Source organism: Somniosus microcephalus, chromosome 8, assembly GCF_052327205.1.
Source record: "Somniosus microcephalus isolate GS21.2 chromosome 8, FLI_Smic_1.0, whole genome shotgun sequence".
NCBI lineage: Eukaryota > Metazoa > Chordata > Chondrichthyes > Squaliformes > Somniosidae > Somniosus > Somniosus microcephalus.
In genome coordinates, this window is record NC_140994.1 from 265,995,204 (window position 1) to 266,011,061 (window position 15,858).

At 49.1% G+C, this 15,858-nt stretch overlaps 1 protein-coding gene across 2 annotated transcripts in view; it reads left to right on the forward strand.

Annotated features, from left to right (window-relative positions):
* Positions 1 to 15,858, forward strand: part of pdgfrb (platelet-derived growth factor receptor, beta polypeptide) — a 189,735-nt gene that overhangs the window by 146,530 nt on the left and 27,347 nt on the right. For both annotated transcript variants that reach the window (XM_085996031.1, XM_085996030.1), the window contains exons 15-17: positions 9,095 to 9,248; positions 13,513 to 13,679; positions 15,410 to 15,528. In XM_085996031.1, coding sequence (XP_085852157.1) covers positions 9,095 to 9,248; positions 13,513 to 13,679; positions 15,410 to 15,528 — 440 coding nt within the window. The remainder of the gene's footprint in view (positions 1 to 9,094; positions 9,249 to 13,512; positions 13,680 to 15,409; positions 15,529 to 15,858) is intronic.

The window sequence follows — 15,858 nt, forward strand, 5'->3', positions numbered from 1 at the left end:
GGAGGATCACCAAACTATCTGGGTCACGCTCAAGATAGCAGGAGTCCAAGTGAAAATGGAATTGGACACAGGATCAGCCCTAACAGTCATAAACCGAAGGGACTACAAGCGGCTATTCTCACATATACCCTTGAGAAATACAAAGATTGTCTTGAAGACGTACACGGGGCAAAAAGTCTACCCCAAGGGAAAAATAAGGGTGAACGTTATATATAACGGCAAGGAAACACCAAAAATGGACCTATATGTATTGCCAGATGGAGGACCACCACTACTAGGACGTGAATGGATCCGGAAGATACAGCTAGATTGGCATTCCATACAAGTACTGACTGTAGATGCCAAAAAGGATGACGACGTCACACCTGGACGACTGTCAAAAATGCTAACTGACGCACAAGAAGTGTTCCAGCAGGGACTCGGAACACTAAAAGGCATAACAGCGACGATCAAAATAGAGGAAAATGCAAGCCCAAAGTTTTTTAAGACCAGACCGGTACCTTATGCGATTCGCCCAGCCGTCGAAGTAGAGCTGGAAGGTTTGGAATGTTAAGGAGTACTGTCCGAAGTGGACTGGAGTGAGTGGGCTACACCCATCGTTCCTGTAATGAAGAGGTCATTGAGTAATACGCCTGGGGAACCAAAGAAGGTTCGCATCTGTGGGGACTTTAAGGTGACAGTGAACCCAGTCCTTCACACTGTACAATATCCGCTTCCGCGGATTGAAGATATTTTTGCCTCGCTATCTGGAGGGAAACGCTTCACTAAGATTGATCTGGCCCAGGCGTACCTGCAAATGGAGGTAGAAGAAGCCTCGAAACAGTACCTCATGATCAACACTCATAAAAGTCTCTACCAATACAACCGGCTGGTGTTCAGGGTAGCATCAGCTCCGGCTATTTGGCAAAGGGCAATGGAACAAGCCCTGCAAGGGATTCCAGGGACCCAGTGTTATTTGGATGACATCCTGGTCACGGGCGAAAATGACAGTGATCACCTCGCCAACCTGGAGCAGGTGCTCACTAGATTGAAGGAATATGGGCTACGAGCTAATCACCACAAATGTGAGTTTTTCCAGAAGCAGATCTCGTATTGTGGCCACGTTATTGATAAAGAGGGGTTACATAAGTCCCCTGAAAAGGTTGAGGCAGTAGTCAAGGCTCCAGCACCGGAAAATGTGTCACAACTGAGGTCGTTCCTCGGGCTGGTGAACTACTACCATAAGTTCTTGCCGAATTTGTCTACCGTACTACACCCACTGAACACCCTACTGCAAACGGGGGTACCATGGAAGTGGAATGACGAATGTAAACGAGCTTTCCAGAAGAGCAAAGCATTGATCACATCAAAAGAGGTGTTGGCTCATTTCAACCCAGCACTACCAATTCGGTTGGCGTGTGATGCATCACCCTATGGCATTGGAGCGGTGCTGTCGCACAAATTCCCGGACGGCTCAGAGAGGCCAGTAGCCTTTGCGTCTCGGTCACTAACCTCAGCCGAGTGTAACTACGCCCAGATTGACAGGGAGGCCCTCAGCCTAGTGTGGGGAGTGAAAAAGTTCAATCACTATCTGCACGGGCAGAAGTTCACCTTGCTGACTGACCACCAACCACTTGTCTCCATCTTTAATCCAAAGAAGGGCGTTCCGGTGATGACTGCGCAACGGCTACAAAGATGGTCCCTTTTTCTAGGGGCGCACCAATATGAAATTGAGTATAAGGGCACGAAACAGCATGGAAACGCTGATGGGCTATCACGCCTGCCACTGCCTACTGCAGAGGAAGCACCAGCAGTGGATCCTGTTGAAATATTTCATTCAACTATAATTGAATGCTTGCCAGTAACTAACGCTGGTATAGAGAACGAGACCCGAAATGACCCGACACTGTCTCGGGTATATGATTTGACGGTGAAGGGATGGCCAGCACATGGCAACTCACTGTTGCCAGCATTCTCATCCAGAAGAGAACAGCTGTCAGTATGCCAGGGGACCTTGGGTGGAATTACCACTCGGGATCCACACATCAAGTTAAGGGAGAGAGTGCTCAATGAGCTTCACGAAGGTCATCTGGGAGGGGTGAAAATGAAAAGCCTTGTAGGGCTTATGTGTGGTGGCCGGGGATCGATCAGCAAATCGAGGACCTGACAAAGAGCTGCTCAGGATGCCAGAAGGTCCAAAATGCACCACCACATGCCCCTCTACACCCATGGGAGTGGCCCTCATCTCCATGGCAACGGGTGCATATTGATTTTGCTGGTCCATTCATGGACTCAATGTTTTTAATAGCCGTGGATGCGCACTCGAAATGGCCTGAGGTGATCAAAATGTCCTCCACCACCACGGAGAAAACTATTGCAGTCCTACGGACCATTTTTGCCAGGAATGGCTTGCCAGAGCAGATTTGCTTTGATAACGGACCACAGTTTGTGTCCGAAGAGTTTCAAAGATTTATGAAAAGGAATTGGGTAAGGCATTACACATCCGCCCCGTATCATCCAGCCACAAATGGATTGGCTGAGAGGTTCGTACAAACCTTTAAAAAAGCAGTAAAGGCCATGTGCGATGACGACATTCCACTGCAGCATAAGGTGGACAATTTCCTGTTAGCCTAAAGAAATGCGACACATGCAGTCACCAACCAGGCCCCGGCCATGATGTTCTTTAACCGAAGGTTGAGATCTCATCTGGATTTGCTCAGACCAAATGTACGAAGAGATGCTGAGAGTAAGCAATTCCAACACATCAATGAGAAACAGACAAGGAGCTTCAATGTAGGGCAACCAGTCTTGGCCCGCGACTACCGAACAGAGAAATGGCAACCAGGAACGATATGCACACGGCAGGAGCCACTAATGTACACAGTGGATGTTGGGGAGAACACTGTGAGACGCCATGCTGACCAGATCCTAGAGTCACAGGAACGAGTCAACCCCATGTCTCTGTAGTGTATGTACCCGTCTACCTTTAAGAGAACTATTGCATGTAACCGTTCACCTTTAAGAGAACTATTTTAGGTGTGGCACTACTTTATTTGGCTTCTGTATACGGTAATACCGACGGTGACCACACCAGTATATAAGTGTTGTGCCAGGAGTTATTGGGCAGATTCGCCCTGACCTTCGAATAGTAAAGTCCTGTTTTAAGTTACTCTTGGAGTCTGTGTATTAATTAACAAACAACCCACAGACTTTACAGTGGCGACGAGTCCGATCGTACCCTGCGGCAACAATAATTCCGAAGCAGTTAATGAGCGTCGAGAAGAGGCAACCGCCCTCGTCATTCTGCTGGGAGAAAACTCGAGTCTGCAGAGCTGGAAAGGAGGAAGAATTCAGAGACAAAGACTTCCATCAGCAACAGGCACTGACTGTCCCTTCTGCCATGGTGAGGAGTGAGCCGATCAGCACGAGAAGCAAGGCGGCCACGGTGACTGTGAGTAAGGGAAAAGTAAAAAGAATAACCGGAGGATAAGGGCGGTGCACTCGACCACGGTCGAGGGGGAAAGGAGCCGGACAGAAGTCGGGCCCAGAGGCGCTGAGACTGGGGCAGCGTGGAGCAAGGAAGCCGCGGTACAGACCGGCTGGGGACGCAACGGCGTCGTGAGACAGCTAGACCGCGACCGGCGAAAAAGGCCGGGCAGCGACCGAAGCCACGAAGCGCTGCGACCGGGAGCGTAGGCGCGGGAAGATATAAAAACTCAGCCGCGGCCGGGGAGGGAAGCACCGGACTGCGAGACGGCTGGGAGAGGCGTTTGGGAGCCGAGCGAGCGGGAGAGGCAGAGCCGACCAAGGGAGACTGCGCGAGAGCCAGTCCAGCGGCTGAAACTGTTCTCCGTCAACGGGGTGTACCCAGCGCCGGTAGAGCCGAGAGAGCGGGAGAGAGACCGAGCCCGAGCAAGGGGAACTGAGCGAGAGCCAGCCCAGCGGCTGAACCTGTTCGCCGTCAACGGGGTGTACCCAGCGCCGGTTGCCTTGCCGAGAAAAGGGAAAGCACTGAAGCCGACGCGCAGGCTGTGAATCTGAAAACCAGCAGCCGTCGCCTGTGGGGGAAAGTGTACCCCTCCCGCTAGGGAAGAAACGCGGGAAGCCGCCATTAGGCGGAGAAGAAGACAGAAGCGGGGAACCGCCATTGAAGTGGGCGGGGAGAGAAGATAAGCGCGGGAAACCGCCATTTTTGCGGGAAAACCGCCATCTTAGAAAAAAAAAAATAAGTTAAAGAAATAATTCGGGGTGTTATCAGAAAAAGAGGAAGATGCCTAAGTGTGGTAACATCAACGATTTTAATGCCGAGGTAGAAGACTGGGCCACGTACGTGGAACGCATCGAGATCTATTGTGAGGCCAATAAAATAGAAGAAGATGACAAAGCTATAACCTTGCTAAACTCGATGGGCGCGAAGACATACGGGCTCTTGAAGCATCTACTATCACCAGCTAAACCAGCGGATCAGACTTTCGATGATATTGTGGCTGTTCTGAAGGATCACTTGAACCCCACACCGTTGATGTTGGCGGAACGATTCAAATTCTATGCGAGAACGCAACGGAAAGACGAAAGCAACACAGAATACTTGGTCGAACTGCGTAGACTAGCGAAATACTGCCAGTTTGGAGGGAATCTGACAGAGGCATTGCGAGACAAGTTCGTGTGCGGGTTGGCAAAGGAAGGAACGCAAAAGCGACTACTCGAAGAGAACGACCTTACACTTGACAGGGCTGTCCTTATTGCAGCATCGCACGAAGCCGCAGCGAAGGGAACTGCGGAAATGCAGCTAAAGACAGCAGCACTAAGTGTGGATCAAATTACCTCGACAACAACAAAATGCTATCGTTGTGGGAAGACAATACACGACCAGAACCAATGCTGGTTTAAGAACCAGGAATGTAGGAAATGTGGCAAACTGGGTCACATAGCTAAGGTATGCCGGTCAGGGAAGAAGACCAACAACCAAAGGACCAACAACCAAAGGAAGCCATCACAGGAAAAGTACAACAAGGTACACAAGGTGGCTGAGAAGAGTTCAGACGAACAGAATTCAGACTCAGACCCAAACGGCCAGGAGCTGGGTAGTCTGAGAATTCACAATGTGAGTAAGGAAGCTGACCTACAAACTATCTGGGTCATGCTAAAAATAGCTGGAATCCAAGTGAAAATGGAGTTGGACACTGGATCAGCTCTATCAGTCATAAATCGAAGGGATTACCACCGGCTATTCTCACATATACCCTTAAGAGATACCAAGTTCGTATTGCAGACATACACGGGGCATAAAGTATACCCCATGGGAAAGATAAGAGTCAAAGTGAGAGATAGGGGTAAAGAACACCCAAGAATGAACTTATACGTACTACATGAGGGAGGACCACCACTTCTAGGACGGGAGTGGATCAAGAAAATAGACATGGAATGGCACTATCTAAAAGCCATAACGAGTGAGGACTCGGTGCAGACAATCAGCTCAGATTCTGAAACGGATGACGATAAGACCAACCCAAATGTGAAAGACAAGGCTGAAATGGACTTGCCGACGAAGGTTGGAAAAACGAAGGCATGCATAAAGGCTTATGCTCCAGAGAAGAACAAAGTTTCAGAGCAGAACTCCACCGAACAACGACAACCTAGTTTGACAGAAAATTCTGAGCCTGTTCAAGTTACGGACATATCCATGACGGAAGAACACCGAGCTCGGACTCAAACTTATTTCAAATTACGACAACAATTAGAACAATTGAGTTACCGTCTCGTACAAGAGATGAAAACAATGAAAAAGTTCTATGACGCCGAATGGGAGAATCTGGAAAGACAACAGAAGCAGCTAGCTCAAGCAGAGAGCGACCATAGAGCCATCGTGACCAATTACCGATCACATCTCCCTTATGCTGTTCAGGAGTTAGAATATTTGCAGGAAGAAGCAAATGAAGAGGAATCTTCAGGAAGCCAGGATTTTATTCCAGTTCTTCTCTACGACTCCTTACAAGCAGAGTGTGAGAAGTTGAAAGAACAGTATGAACAGGCCCAGGCTACAATTCTGGAAGGGGTTAACTCGGCAACCTCCGAAAAGCTAGTTTCAGTGGAAGCATATGAGCAACTGAAGGTTGAACATGAGCAAGAAGTCCAAAGGCTGCAGGAAATTCTTGATGAGCTCAAGACCAAGACAGACTCATCGGTAGAAGTTCCATCCATAGATGAGAAATTAGAGGTGAAAGACATGGCAGAACATGAAAGACAAGATGTACAAGAACTCATAAAAATATTAAAGGAAACCTAAGACAAATATGGGGCGGCAATGACCGAGATTCAACAACTTGAAGAACAGATTCAACTGGGAATCCGTTCAGTGGAAGAAAAGGGAACTGTAAGAAACACAGAGACTGTAAGAATGGCCTCTGAACATGAGCTAGAGAGCATCAAGGCGCAACTTCTCCAAGCGCTGGAAGCCAAAGTACAAGAGGAAAAGAAGGTGAAAGCATTGGAGGAAAAGGTGGATGAAATGGAGAAGACTCTGACCCACAGTGTTCCCGTGGAAGAGCTAACGGTCAGCCAACTCCTTCATATGCTGAAGGACAAGACTCTACAATGGGAACAATCTGAACACGAGCTTCAATCTTCAAAGGGAAGGAGTTCGGAGCTCTCAAAAGTTATGGAAATAGCTGAGGTTGCAACACAGATTTTACAGGGATGCCAAAAGTACGCTGAATCACGTCAATGTGAACAGCAGAATGTTGAAACAGCTGCTCCAGTAGAAGGATTGAATAGCCTGATCAATCAATCCCCGAGGGAAGGGGAAGTACTGAAATCACAAACGAGGTCATTAGTGAAGGATTTGCAGGAAACCCAGGAAGAGCGGGATGAATATGAACGCATGAAGAAGTCTCTTCAGGAAAGATGTCTAGGGAGGGAACAACAGTCGGCTAACGTCCAGTTGGGTACGGAAGAAGTAGCAGGCCCTCTCGCTAGACTAGCTCAGGACGACACCGAATATTACCATGACCTGTTGAGTGACACGGAATATTACGATGACTTGGTCTGCCCAGCTTGTGATGAAAACTCCCAAAGTGCAGAAATCAGGATGAAGCACTTAAAGTCTAAGGAACATAGGGAGATGGTGGCGCTACAGCTGGCAGCGGATAAGGGAGCCCCGAGAGTCTCCAAGAAGCAGAAAAGAAAAAGACGAAGCAGAAGACGATAACCATCTAAATCATTATCACTTCTATCAGATCATGAACGTGGGCCCCACGAAGGGGGGCCAAATCAGTTGGAAAGTAGGAAAAATTACCAAGGCAGTCCAGCTGTTTGTAAAAGTCAGCACTGCTGGTTCAGCAGGACGGAAGTTCAAGCTGTTAAGCCAAGGGAAAGACTATTGGATGAGTCACGCTAGAAATGTGAACCGGCTACACCACAGAGATGTTGTTCGGACCGAGTCAAGACCAGAGACTGAATCTGTGAACTGTTTCCCGCAGAGACTATATCTGTGAATTGTTTTACATGAAGTTGATTATATGTTATGTTTAATGGGGAATAAGTATGTTGTAAGCTAAAAAGGGAGGATTGTAGTGTATGTACCCGTCTACCTTTAAGAGAACTATTGTATGTAACCGTTCACCTTTAAGAGAACTATTTTAGGTGTGGCACTACTTTGTTTGGCTTCTGTATACGGTAATACCGACGGTGACCACACCAGTATATAAGTGTTGTGCCAGGAGTTATTGGGCAGATTCGCCCTGACCTTCGAATAGTAAAGTCCTGTTTTAAGTTACTCTTGGAGTCTGTGTATTAATTAACTAAACAACCCACAGACTTTACAGTCTCGGCCATACGTACCTGGTGAGGAACCCGACGTACAGGTCGCATCTACCTCAGAAGCAATAGCATTGGAAGCTGATGAATCAACTGACGACAGGGTGTTAGAATCGCCTCCGTACCAAGAGCGAGACACTCGGGAAAGGCGCTATCCAGAAAGAATCAGGAAGCCTCCCCAAAGACTGAATTTATAAATAGACTATTTTCAGCTAATGTTGCATGTTAAAAGTGTTAATTGTAATTAGTTTGATATTTAATTGTTAAATGAGTGTTATGGTACTGTTAATCTAAAAGGGGAGGAATTGTAATGTATGTACCTTTTAAGGGGGAGAATTACTTTTTACTGCTCCTGTATACTGCAGTACCGGCAGTGACCACACCTGTATGTAAACCCTGAGTAGTGATCTGTATAGTTGGTTCTAGAGTAACCCTCATTCAGTAAACACCTGTTGATCGTTCCCTGCAGTCTGTTGTCTGATTATTGAAGGACACCACAACAAGATACACGGATATAACAACCCCTACCCCGGGGTTTCTGGACCTTCGGTTTTTTGACTCTATTCGGGGTCGGGTTTTTTGTACCGGTGACTCTTTCGGTGACATTGTTTTGCCCGGAGACACAGTACCTCAATCCCGGGGACTGTCCCCAGAAAACGGGGACGTACGGTCAGTCTAATCAAGGCCCAAGGAGAAGGCCTGAGGCCTACCCAGGCTCAAGGCCCAAGGCCGACAGTACAGGATATCACTAAGCTTGAAAAGAAGGCATGGTCGATCAGGAACTGTCATTCCTCAGTGCCTCAATATCCTTTGTGTAATATGGTGACCAGAGCTGTGCTCAGTACTCCAAAGTGTGGTTAATTAATGTTCCAGTAATTAATCTGTTGCTGTCTGAGCAGACATTATGGCTGTAATATTAGTGTTTGTGTCAGTGTTCAAACTGAAAACGGAGACAATTAATCAGACCGGGGAGACTGGAGCTTCCCTTGAGTTAGGGACCGGGTGACGGGGACCGGGTGACGGAGACCGTGTGACGGAGACTGGATGACGGGGACGCGTGACGGAGACCGCGTGACGGGGTCCATGTGACGGAACCGCGTGGCGGGGACAGCGTGATGGAGACAGCGTGATGGAGACCGCATGACAGAGACCGGATGATGGGGCCGCGTGACGGGGTCCGTGTGACAGAGACCGGATGATGGGGCCGTGTGACGGAGACCGCGTGACGGGGTCCATGTGACAGAGACCGCGTGACGAAGACCGGATGCTCGATGAGAGACTGTCACTTTGTTTTGGGCAGGTCCGATCTACATCATCACCGAATACTGTCGCCACGGCGATCTGGTGGATTACCTGTACAGGAACAAGCACACCTTCCTGCATCATTACGCTGACAAAGCGAGGACAGAGTCAAACACAGTCGTCACAAACTCCTACAACAAGAGGATGAAAAGGTAACGTTAGTGGCTCCTTTACCATTACAACAACAATTTGCATTTATATAGCGCCTTTAACGTAGTAAAACGTCCCAAGGTGCTTCACAAGAGCGATTATCAAACAAAATTTGACACCGAGCCACATAAGGATCTATTCGGGCAGGTGGAGGTCGGTTTTAAGGAGCATCTTAAAGGAGGAGAGAGAGGCGGAGAGGTTCAGGGAGGGAATTCCAGAACTTAGGGCCCAGGCGGCTGAAGGCACGGCCGCCAATGGTGGAGCGATTAAAATCAGGGATGCTCAAGAGGGCCGAATTGGAGGAGCGCAGAGATCTGGGAGGGTTGTGGGGCTGGAGGAGATTACAGAGATAGGGAGGGGGGGCGAGGCCATGGAGGGATTTGAATACGTGGATGTGAATTTTAAAATTGAGGCGTTGTCGGACGGGGTTAGGTCGGAGAGTGAACGTGGCAACGTTGTCCCTTCAAGTGCCAATCTCTGCTCCCGGGGAGCGTGGTGTCAGTGAACTGGGCCCAACATTGGGCCGGTATCCATGGGGCTCCGTCCTCCTCATCATCCTCCGTCCTCCTCCTGACTAGGGGATGGGCAATAAATGCTGGACTTGCCAGCGCCGCACATCCTGCGAACGAATAAAAAATATCGGCCGGCATCCATGGGGCCCCGTCCCTGAGAGGAACAATCGACTTCAAGAGAAGGGAAAGGGGGAAATATTTCTCTCTCCTTTTTTTCTCTCTCATGCTCTCTTTCTCTCTTTCTTTCTCCCTCTCCCTCTCTTTTTTTCTTTCTCCTTTTCCCCTTTCGATCTCTCTCTTTCTTTCTCCCTTGCTGGGGGAGAGGGACTAGTTGGGGCAGATCTTTCGGAGCGCCGTCACAGACGGGACGGGCCGAGTGGCCTCCTCCTGTGCAGTCTGACTGTGATTAACGCTGCACCCTCTGTGGAATCGAATCCCGTGTTGTATTCCCGATACCGGGAGCGCTCTCACTCGCCCCTCTCGGTCGCTCTTCCGTGGCTCCGTCCTTTGAAAAAAATTTGACAAAAGTAAGGAAACCGAAAATAACTGGGGACATTTTAAGTTGAGGTTTCCATTCTTCAGAGGTTGTGTTACAGGAGGAGTTTGTGGATCAAACCGAAAGCATTAATAACGTCACCGAGCCGACTGCAGGCTCAGTGTAACAATGATGGGCGTTTGAACTCCGAACACACCCTGTACAAGTGACCAGTTATTTCTATCCTGTGTGTAATTGTGGGAATCATTTCCTATTTTTGATTTTTTGGTGTTTGTTTTGGCTCTGGCAGAGATGTCTGCCCGTGGCCAGGAGAGTGTCGACTCCACGAGTCTGAGGGACCGGCCCATCCTCCTGGCTTCCTGCACTCGAAGCTAGAGGCAAACCTCCGCTGTTCGTAGGCACACAGTTCTGTGTGTGTCTGTGTGTGTGTGTCTGTGTGTGAGAGTGTGTGTCTGTCTCTGTGTGTGTCTGTGTGTCTGTCTCTGTGTGTGCATCTGTGTGTGTGTGTGTCTGTCTGTGTGTTTGCGTCTGTCTCTGTCTGTGTGTGTCTCTGTGTGTGTCTCTGTGTGTGTCTGTGTGTGTGTTTGTGTCTCTGTGTGTGTCTGTCTGTGTGTGTGTGCATCTGTCTCTGTCTGTGTGTGTCTGTGTGTCTGTGTTTGTGTGTGTCTCTGTGTGTGTGTGTCTGTGTTTGTGTGTCTGTCTCTGTCTGTGTGTGTGTGTGTCTCTGTGTGTGTGTCTGTGTTTGTGTGTGTGTCTGTGTGTGTGTCTCTGTGTGTGTGTCTATGTGTGTCTGTCTCTGTGTCTGTGTGTCTATGTGTGTGTGTGTCTGTGTGTGTGTGTGTCTATGTGTCTGTCTCTGTGTCTGTGTGTGTGTCTGTCTCTGTGTCTCTGTGTGTGTCTGTGTGTGTGTGTCTGTGTGTGTCTCTGTGTTTGTGTGTCTGTCTCTGTGTGTCTGTGTGTGTGAGTGGGGGGGATTTCTCTTTGGGTGTTAAGAGAATCGGGAGGGTTTCACACTTCTCTCCTGAAGTTACTGGTTCCACACTCTCCCACCCACCCTCTGATACTTCACCCAAGTGACCTGTGAGGTCCAGGCAGCGAGTATTGGCAAGCTGTTTGGCTGTGGGGTGCATTGCAGCTGGCTTAATCCTGGTCCTCGTTCCAATGTTTCCATGGAGGCAGTGATTACGGTATTAAGTGTAGTAACTCACAGGACATAGGTTCATAATTTCAACAGGGAAATCCACTAAATATGAGAACATAAGAATTAGGAGCAGGAGTCGGCCATTCGGCCCCTCGAGCCTGCTCCGCCATTCAATAAGATCGCGGCTGATCAACAACCTCAACTCCACTTTCCCGCCCGATCCCCATATCCCTCGATTCCCCGAGAATCCAAAAATCTATCGATCTCAGCCTTGAATATTCTCAACGACTGAGCCTCCACAGCCCTCTGGGGCAGAGAATTCCAAAGATTCACCACCCTCTGAGTGAAGAAATTCCTCCTTATCTCAGTCCTAAATGGCCGACCTCTTATCCTGAGACTCTGCCCCCTGGTTCTAGACTCCCCAGCCAGGGGAAACATCCTCTCAGCATCTACCCTGTCAATCCCCCTCAGAATCTTATATGTTTCAATAATATAAACCTGGCCACTTGTGAGGGTTGACGCCACGATTGTCATGAAGTCCCAACTGGTCCACTGGGGCCCACTGCCTCCTTCTCGGGGCACTCGGACCGGGCAGCAGGTGCAGCCCATATCCGGACAAATCTCCGTCACAAGTTGAAGCGGAAACTTGCCTAATTTTCCTTCCCCGCCCTGTTAGTCCTACAACAACAACTTGTATTTATATAGCGCCTTTAACGTAGTTTTATTTATTCGTTTATGGGATCTGGGTGTCTCTGGCAAGGCCGGCATTTATTGCCCATCCCTAATTGCCCTTGAGAAGGTGGTGGTGAGCCGCCTTCTTGAACCGCTGCAGTCCGTGTGGTGAAGGTACTCCCACAGTGCTGTTAGGGAGGGAGTTCCAGGATTTTGACCCAGCGACGATGAAGGAACGGCCGATATACTTCTAAGTCAGGATGGTGTGTGACTTGGAGGGGAACTTGGAGGTGGTGGTGTTCCCATGCGCCTGCTGCCCTTGTCCTTCTAGGTGGAAGAGGTCGCGGATTTGGGAGGTGCTGCCGAAGAAGCCTTGGCGAGTTGCTGCAGTGCATCTTGTAGATGGTACACACTGCAGCCACGGTGCGCCGGTGGTGGAGGGAGTGAATGTTTAAGGTGGTGGATGGGGTGCCAATCAAGCGGGCTGCTTTGTCCTGGATGATGTCGAGCTTCTTGAGTGTTGTTGGAGCTGCACTCATCCAGGCAAGTGGAGAGTATTCCATCGCACTCCTGACGTGTGCCTTTACGTAGTAAAACATCCCAAGGTGCTTCACAGGAGCGATTATCAAACAAAACTTTGACACCGAGCCACATAAAGAGATATTGGGACAGGTGACCAAAAGCTTGGTCATAGGGAGGTTTTAAGGAGCATCTTAAAGGAGCAGAGAGAGAGGCGGAGAGGTTTAGGGAGGGAATTCCAGAGCTTAGGGCCCAGGCAGCTGAAGGCACGGCCACCAATGGTGGAGCGATGGAAATCGGGGGATGCTCAAGAGGGCAGAATTGGAGGAGCGCAGAGATCTCGGAGGGTTGTGGGGCTAGAGGAGGTTACAGAGATAAGGAGGGGCAAGGAGGCCCTGGAGGGATTTGAACACGAGGATGAGAATTTTAAAATCGAGGCGTTGCCGGACCGGGAGCCAATGTCCAGAGTGCACGGCAGCCGAATGTGCAGCAACCAAGCCGGCGACCCGTGTGGCTCTCGGTATCGCGCTTAAACCAATGTTTAAGATAATTGGCAAAAGGACCAGAGGGGAGATGAGGAGAATTTTCTTTACGCAGCGAGTTGTTGTGATCTGGAATGCGCTGCCTGAAAGGGCGGTGGAAGTAGATTCAATAGTAACTTTCAAAAGGGAATTGGATAAAAACTTGAAAGGGAAAAATATGCAGAGGTATGGGGAAAGAGCAGGGGGGAGTGGGACTAACTGGAGAGCTCGTTCAAAGAGCCGGCACAGGCGCGATGGGCCAAGTGGCCTCCTCCTGTGCCGTCTGTTTCTGCGACTCTGTGATTAACGCTTCACCATCTGGGGAGCCGGGCCCCCGTGTCGTATTCCCGATGCCGGGAGTTCTCGCTCTCTCGCTCACTCGCCCCTCTCGCTCTCCCCCCACAGTTACGTGGCCCTGTCCTTTGAGAATGACGGTGGCTACATGGACATGAGCAAAGATGAGCAGCTCGAGTACATGCCGATGCTGGAGGCCAAGCGCGAGCCAAACTACGCTGACATCGAGCACTCCGACTACGACAGGCCGTACTTACAGGAGAACTACTCCCCCACTGGTAGGTTCCCGTGCTCCTCCATCTCATTCTAACTCTCCTTCTAACTCTCGTTCTAACTCTCACTCTATCTCTCATTCTCTCACTCTATCTCTCATTCTTTCTCTCATTCTATCTCTTTCTTTCTCCCACTCTATCTCGCGTTCTATTTCTCATTCTAACTCATTCTTTCTCTCTTTCTCTCATTCTTTCACGTTCTCTCCCTTTCTCTCATTCATTTTCTTTCTCTCTTTCTTTCCTTCTCTTTCTTTCGCTCATTCTTTTTCTTTCGAGCACTCCGGCTACGACAGGCAGTACTTAAGGAGAACAGCTCTCCCACTGGTTCCCTCCCTCTATCTCTCGCTCTCTCTCGCTCTCTCTCTTTCTCCTCCTGAACGCCAGAGCGTGACTGCCATCTGCTGGCAGCCACCTTACACTGCGGGGCAGCTCTGTGCATCCCTCGACTATTATTGCACAAAAGATTCTCGTTTCTCACTTCTAAAAATCCCAAGGATCGAATGTATCCATTCATGGTGAATTAAACTTGGAAGACTGTGGGTTCGAGCCCCATTTGAGCACATAATGAGGGAGTTCCGCATTGTCAGAAGTTAAAAAGAAAGACTTGCATTTCTATAGCGCCTATCACCAGCTCAGGACGTCCCAAAGCGCTTTACAGCCAGTGAAGTACTTTTTGAAGTACTGTTATGCGGTGACGACTTATTAGGAAATGCAGCAGCCAATTTGCACACAGCAAGATCCCACAAACAGAAGGATAAATATTGGCCAGGACACCAGGGAGAACTCCCCTGCTCTTCTTCGAAATAGTGCCGTGGGATCTTTGGTCAATATTTATCCCTCAATCAACATCACTAAAACAGAGTATCTGGTCATTGTCACTGTGGTATCTTGAGGTGGCCATAGATGGAGACGGACACCAGTTAACTCCTTAACATGGTTTAATCAACACTTGCACATAAAAGCTTCTGCCATGAGGCAGCAAAAACAAAGAGTACAACCAGTACAGATCAGACTTAACTCAGGAGAGCAATTGCCACAGCACCACCTGGTGGATCAGGTTACTCATAACCTCCCAGGTTACTACAGTCACATTGCTGTGGGAGCTTGCTGTGCACAAATTGTCTACCGTGTTTCCTACATTACAACAGTGACTGCAATTCAAAAAGTACTTCATTGGCCTTTAAAGCACTTTGGAATGTCCTGAGGTCGTGGAAGGCGCTGGAGAAAGGAAGTTCAATTTTTTTAATAAACAAGGGTGTTTAAGGAAAATATAAAAAGCACACTTTTTTTTGCTCCTACGATTTTTTTCCTGGGGTTTTGCTCCTCGCAGTGTCCTGGAGATTGACCTTTCATTCCCAGAGACTCCAGGCCAATCCTGGAGGGTTGACGACCCTAACTATGGGATGTGCTGTCTCGTGAACCTGAGGTCCCTTCTGGGAGGTTAAATGAACATTAAAGATCCCGGGGCACCGTTTGAAGGAAAGCAACAACTCGCCCAGGGACCCAGCCAAACATGCCTCTGAGAACCGACACCCGCCGCTGCTCATTCACCTCATGACGGCGTGTGGGATCTTGCTGTGCACAGCATGCCCACTGCATCTCCTTACATATCGGTAGTCGGTGAACTTCAAACTAATTGATTGCGTGTCACGCGTGTTGACCTGTTACTGAAAGACGTAACAAAGTGCGGCATAACTGCGAGACTTTCTTACCAGTCTGTTGTGTTCTGTTGAAAGAGCGTGAGGTCACGGAGAGCAAACTGCTGATCAACGAGTCTCCGGTACTGAGCTTCATGGATCTGGTGGGAATCAGCTATCAGGTGTCACAGGGAATGGAGTTCCTCGCATTGAAAAATGTAAGTGATTCATCTGTGTCTGTGTGTGTATCTGTCTGTGTGTATCTCTCTCTGTCTCACTCTCTCTCTCTGTTTCTATTTCACTGTCTCTCTGTCTCATTGTCTCCTTGTGGCTCTGTGTCTCTCTCTCGGTCTCTGTCTCTCTCGGTCTCTGCCTCTCTCGGTCTCTCTCTCTCTCGGTCTCTGCCTCTCTCGGTCTCTGCCTCTCTCGGTCTCTCTCTCTCTCGGTCTCTCTCTCTCTCGGTCTCTCTCTCTCTCGGTCTCTGTCTCTCTCGGTCTCTGCCTCTCTCGGTCTCTCTCTCTCTCGGTCTCTCTCTCTCTCGGTCTCTG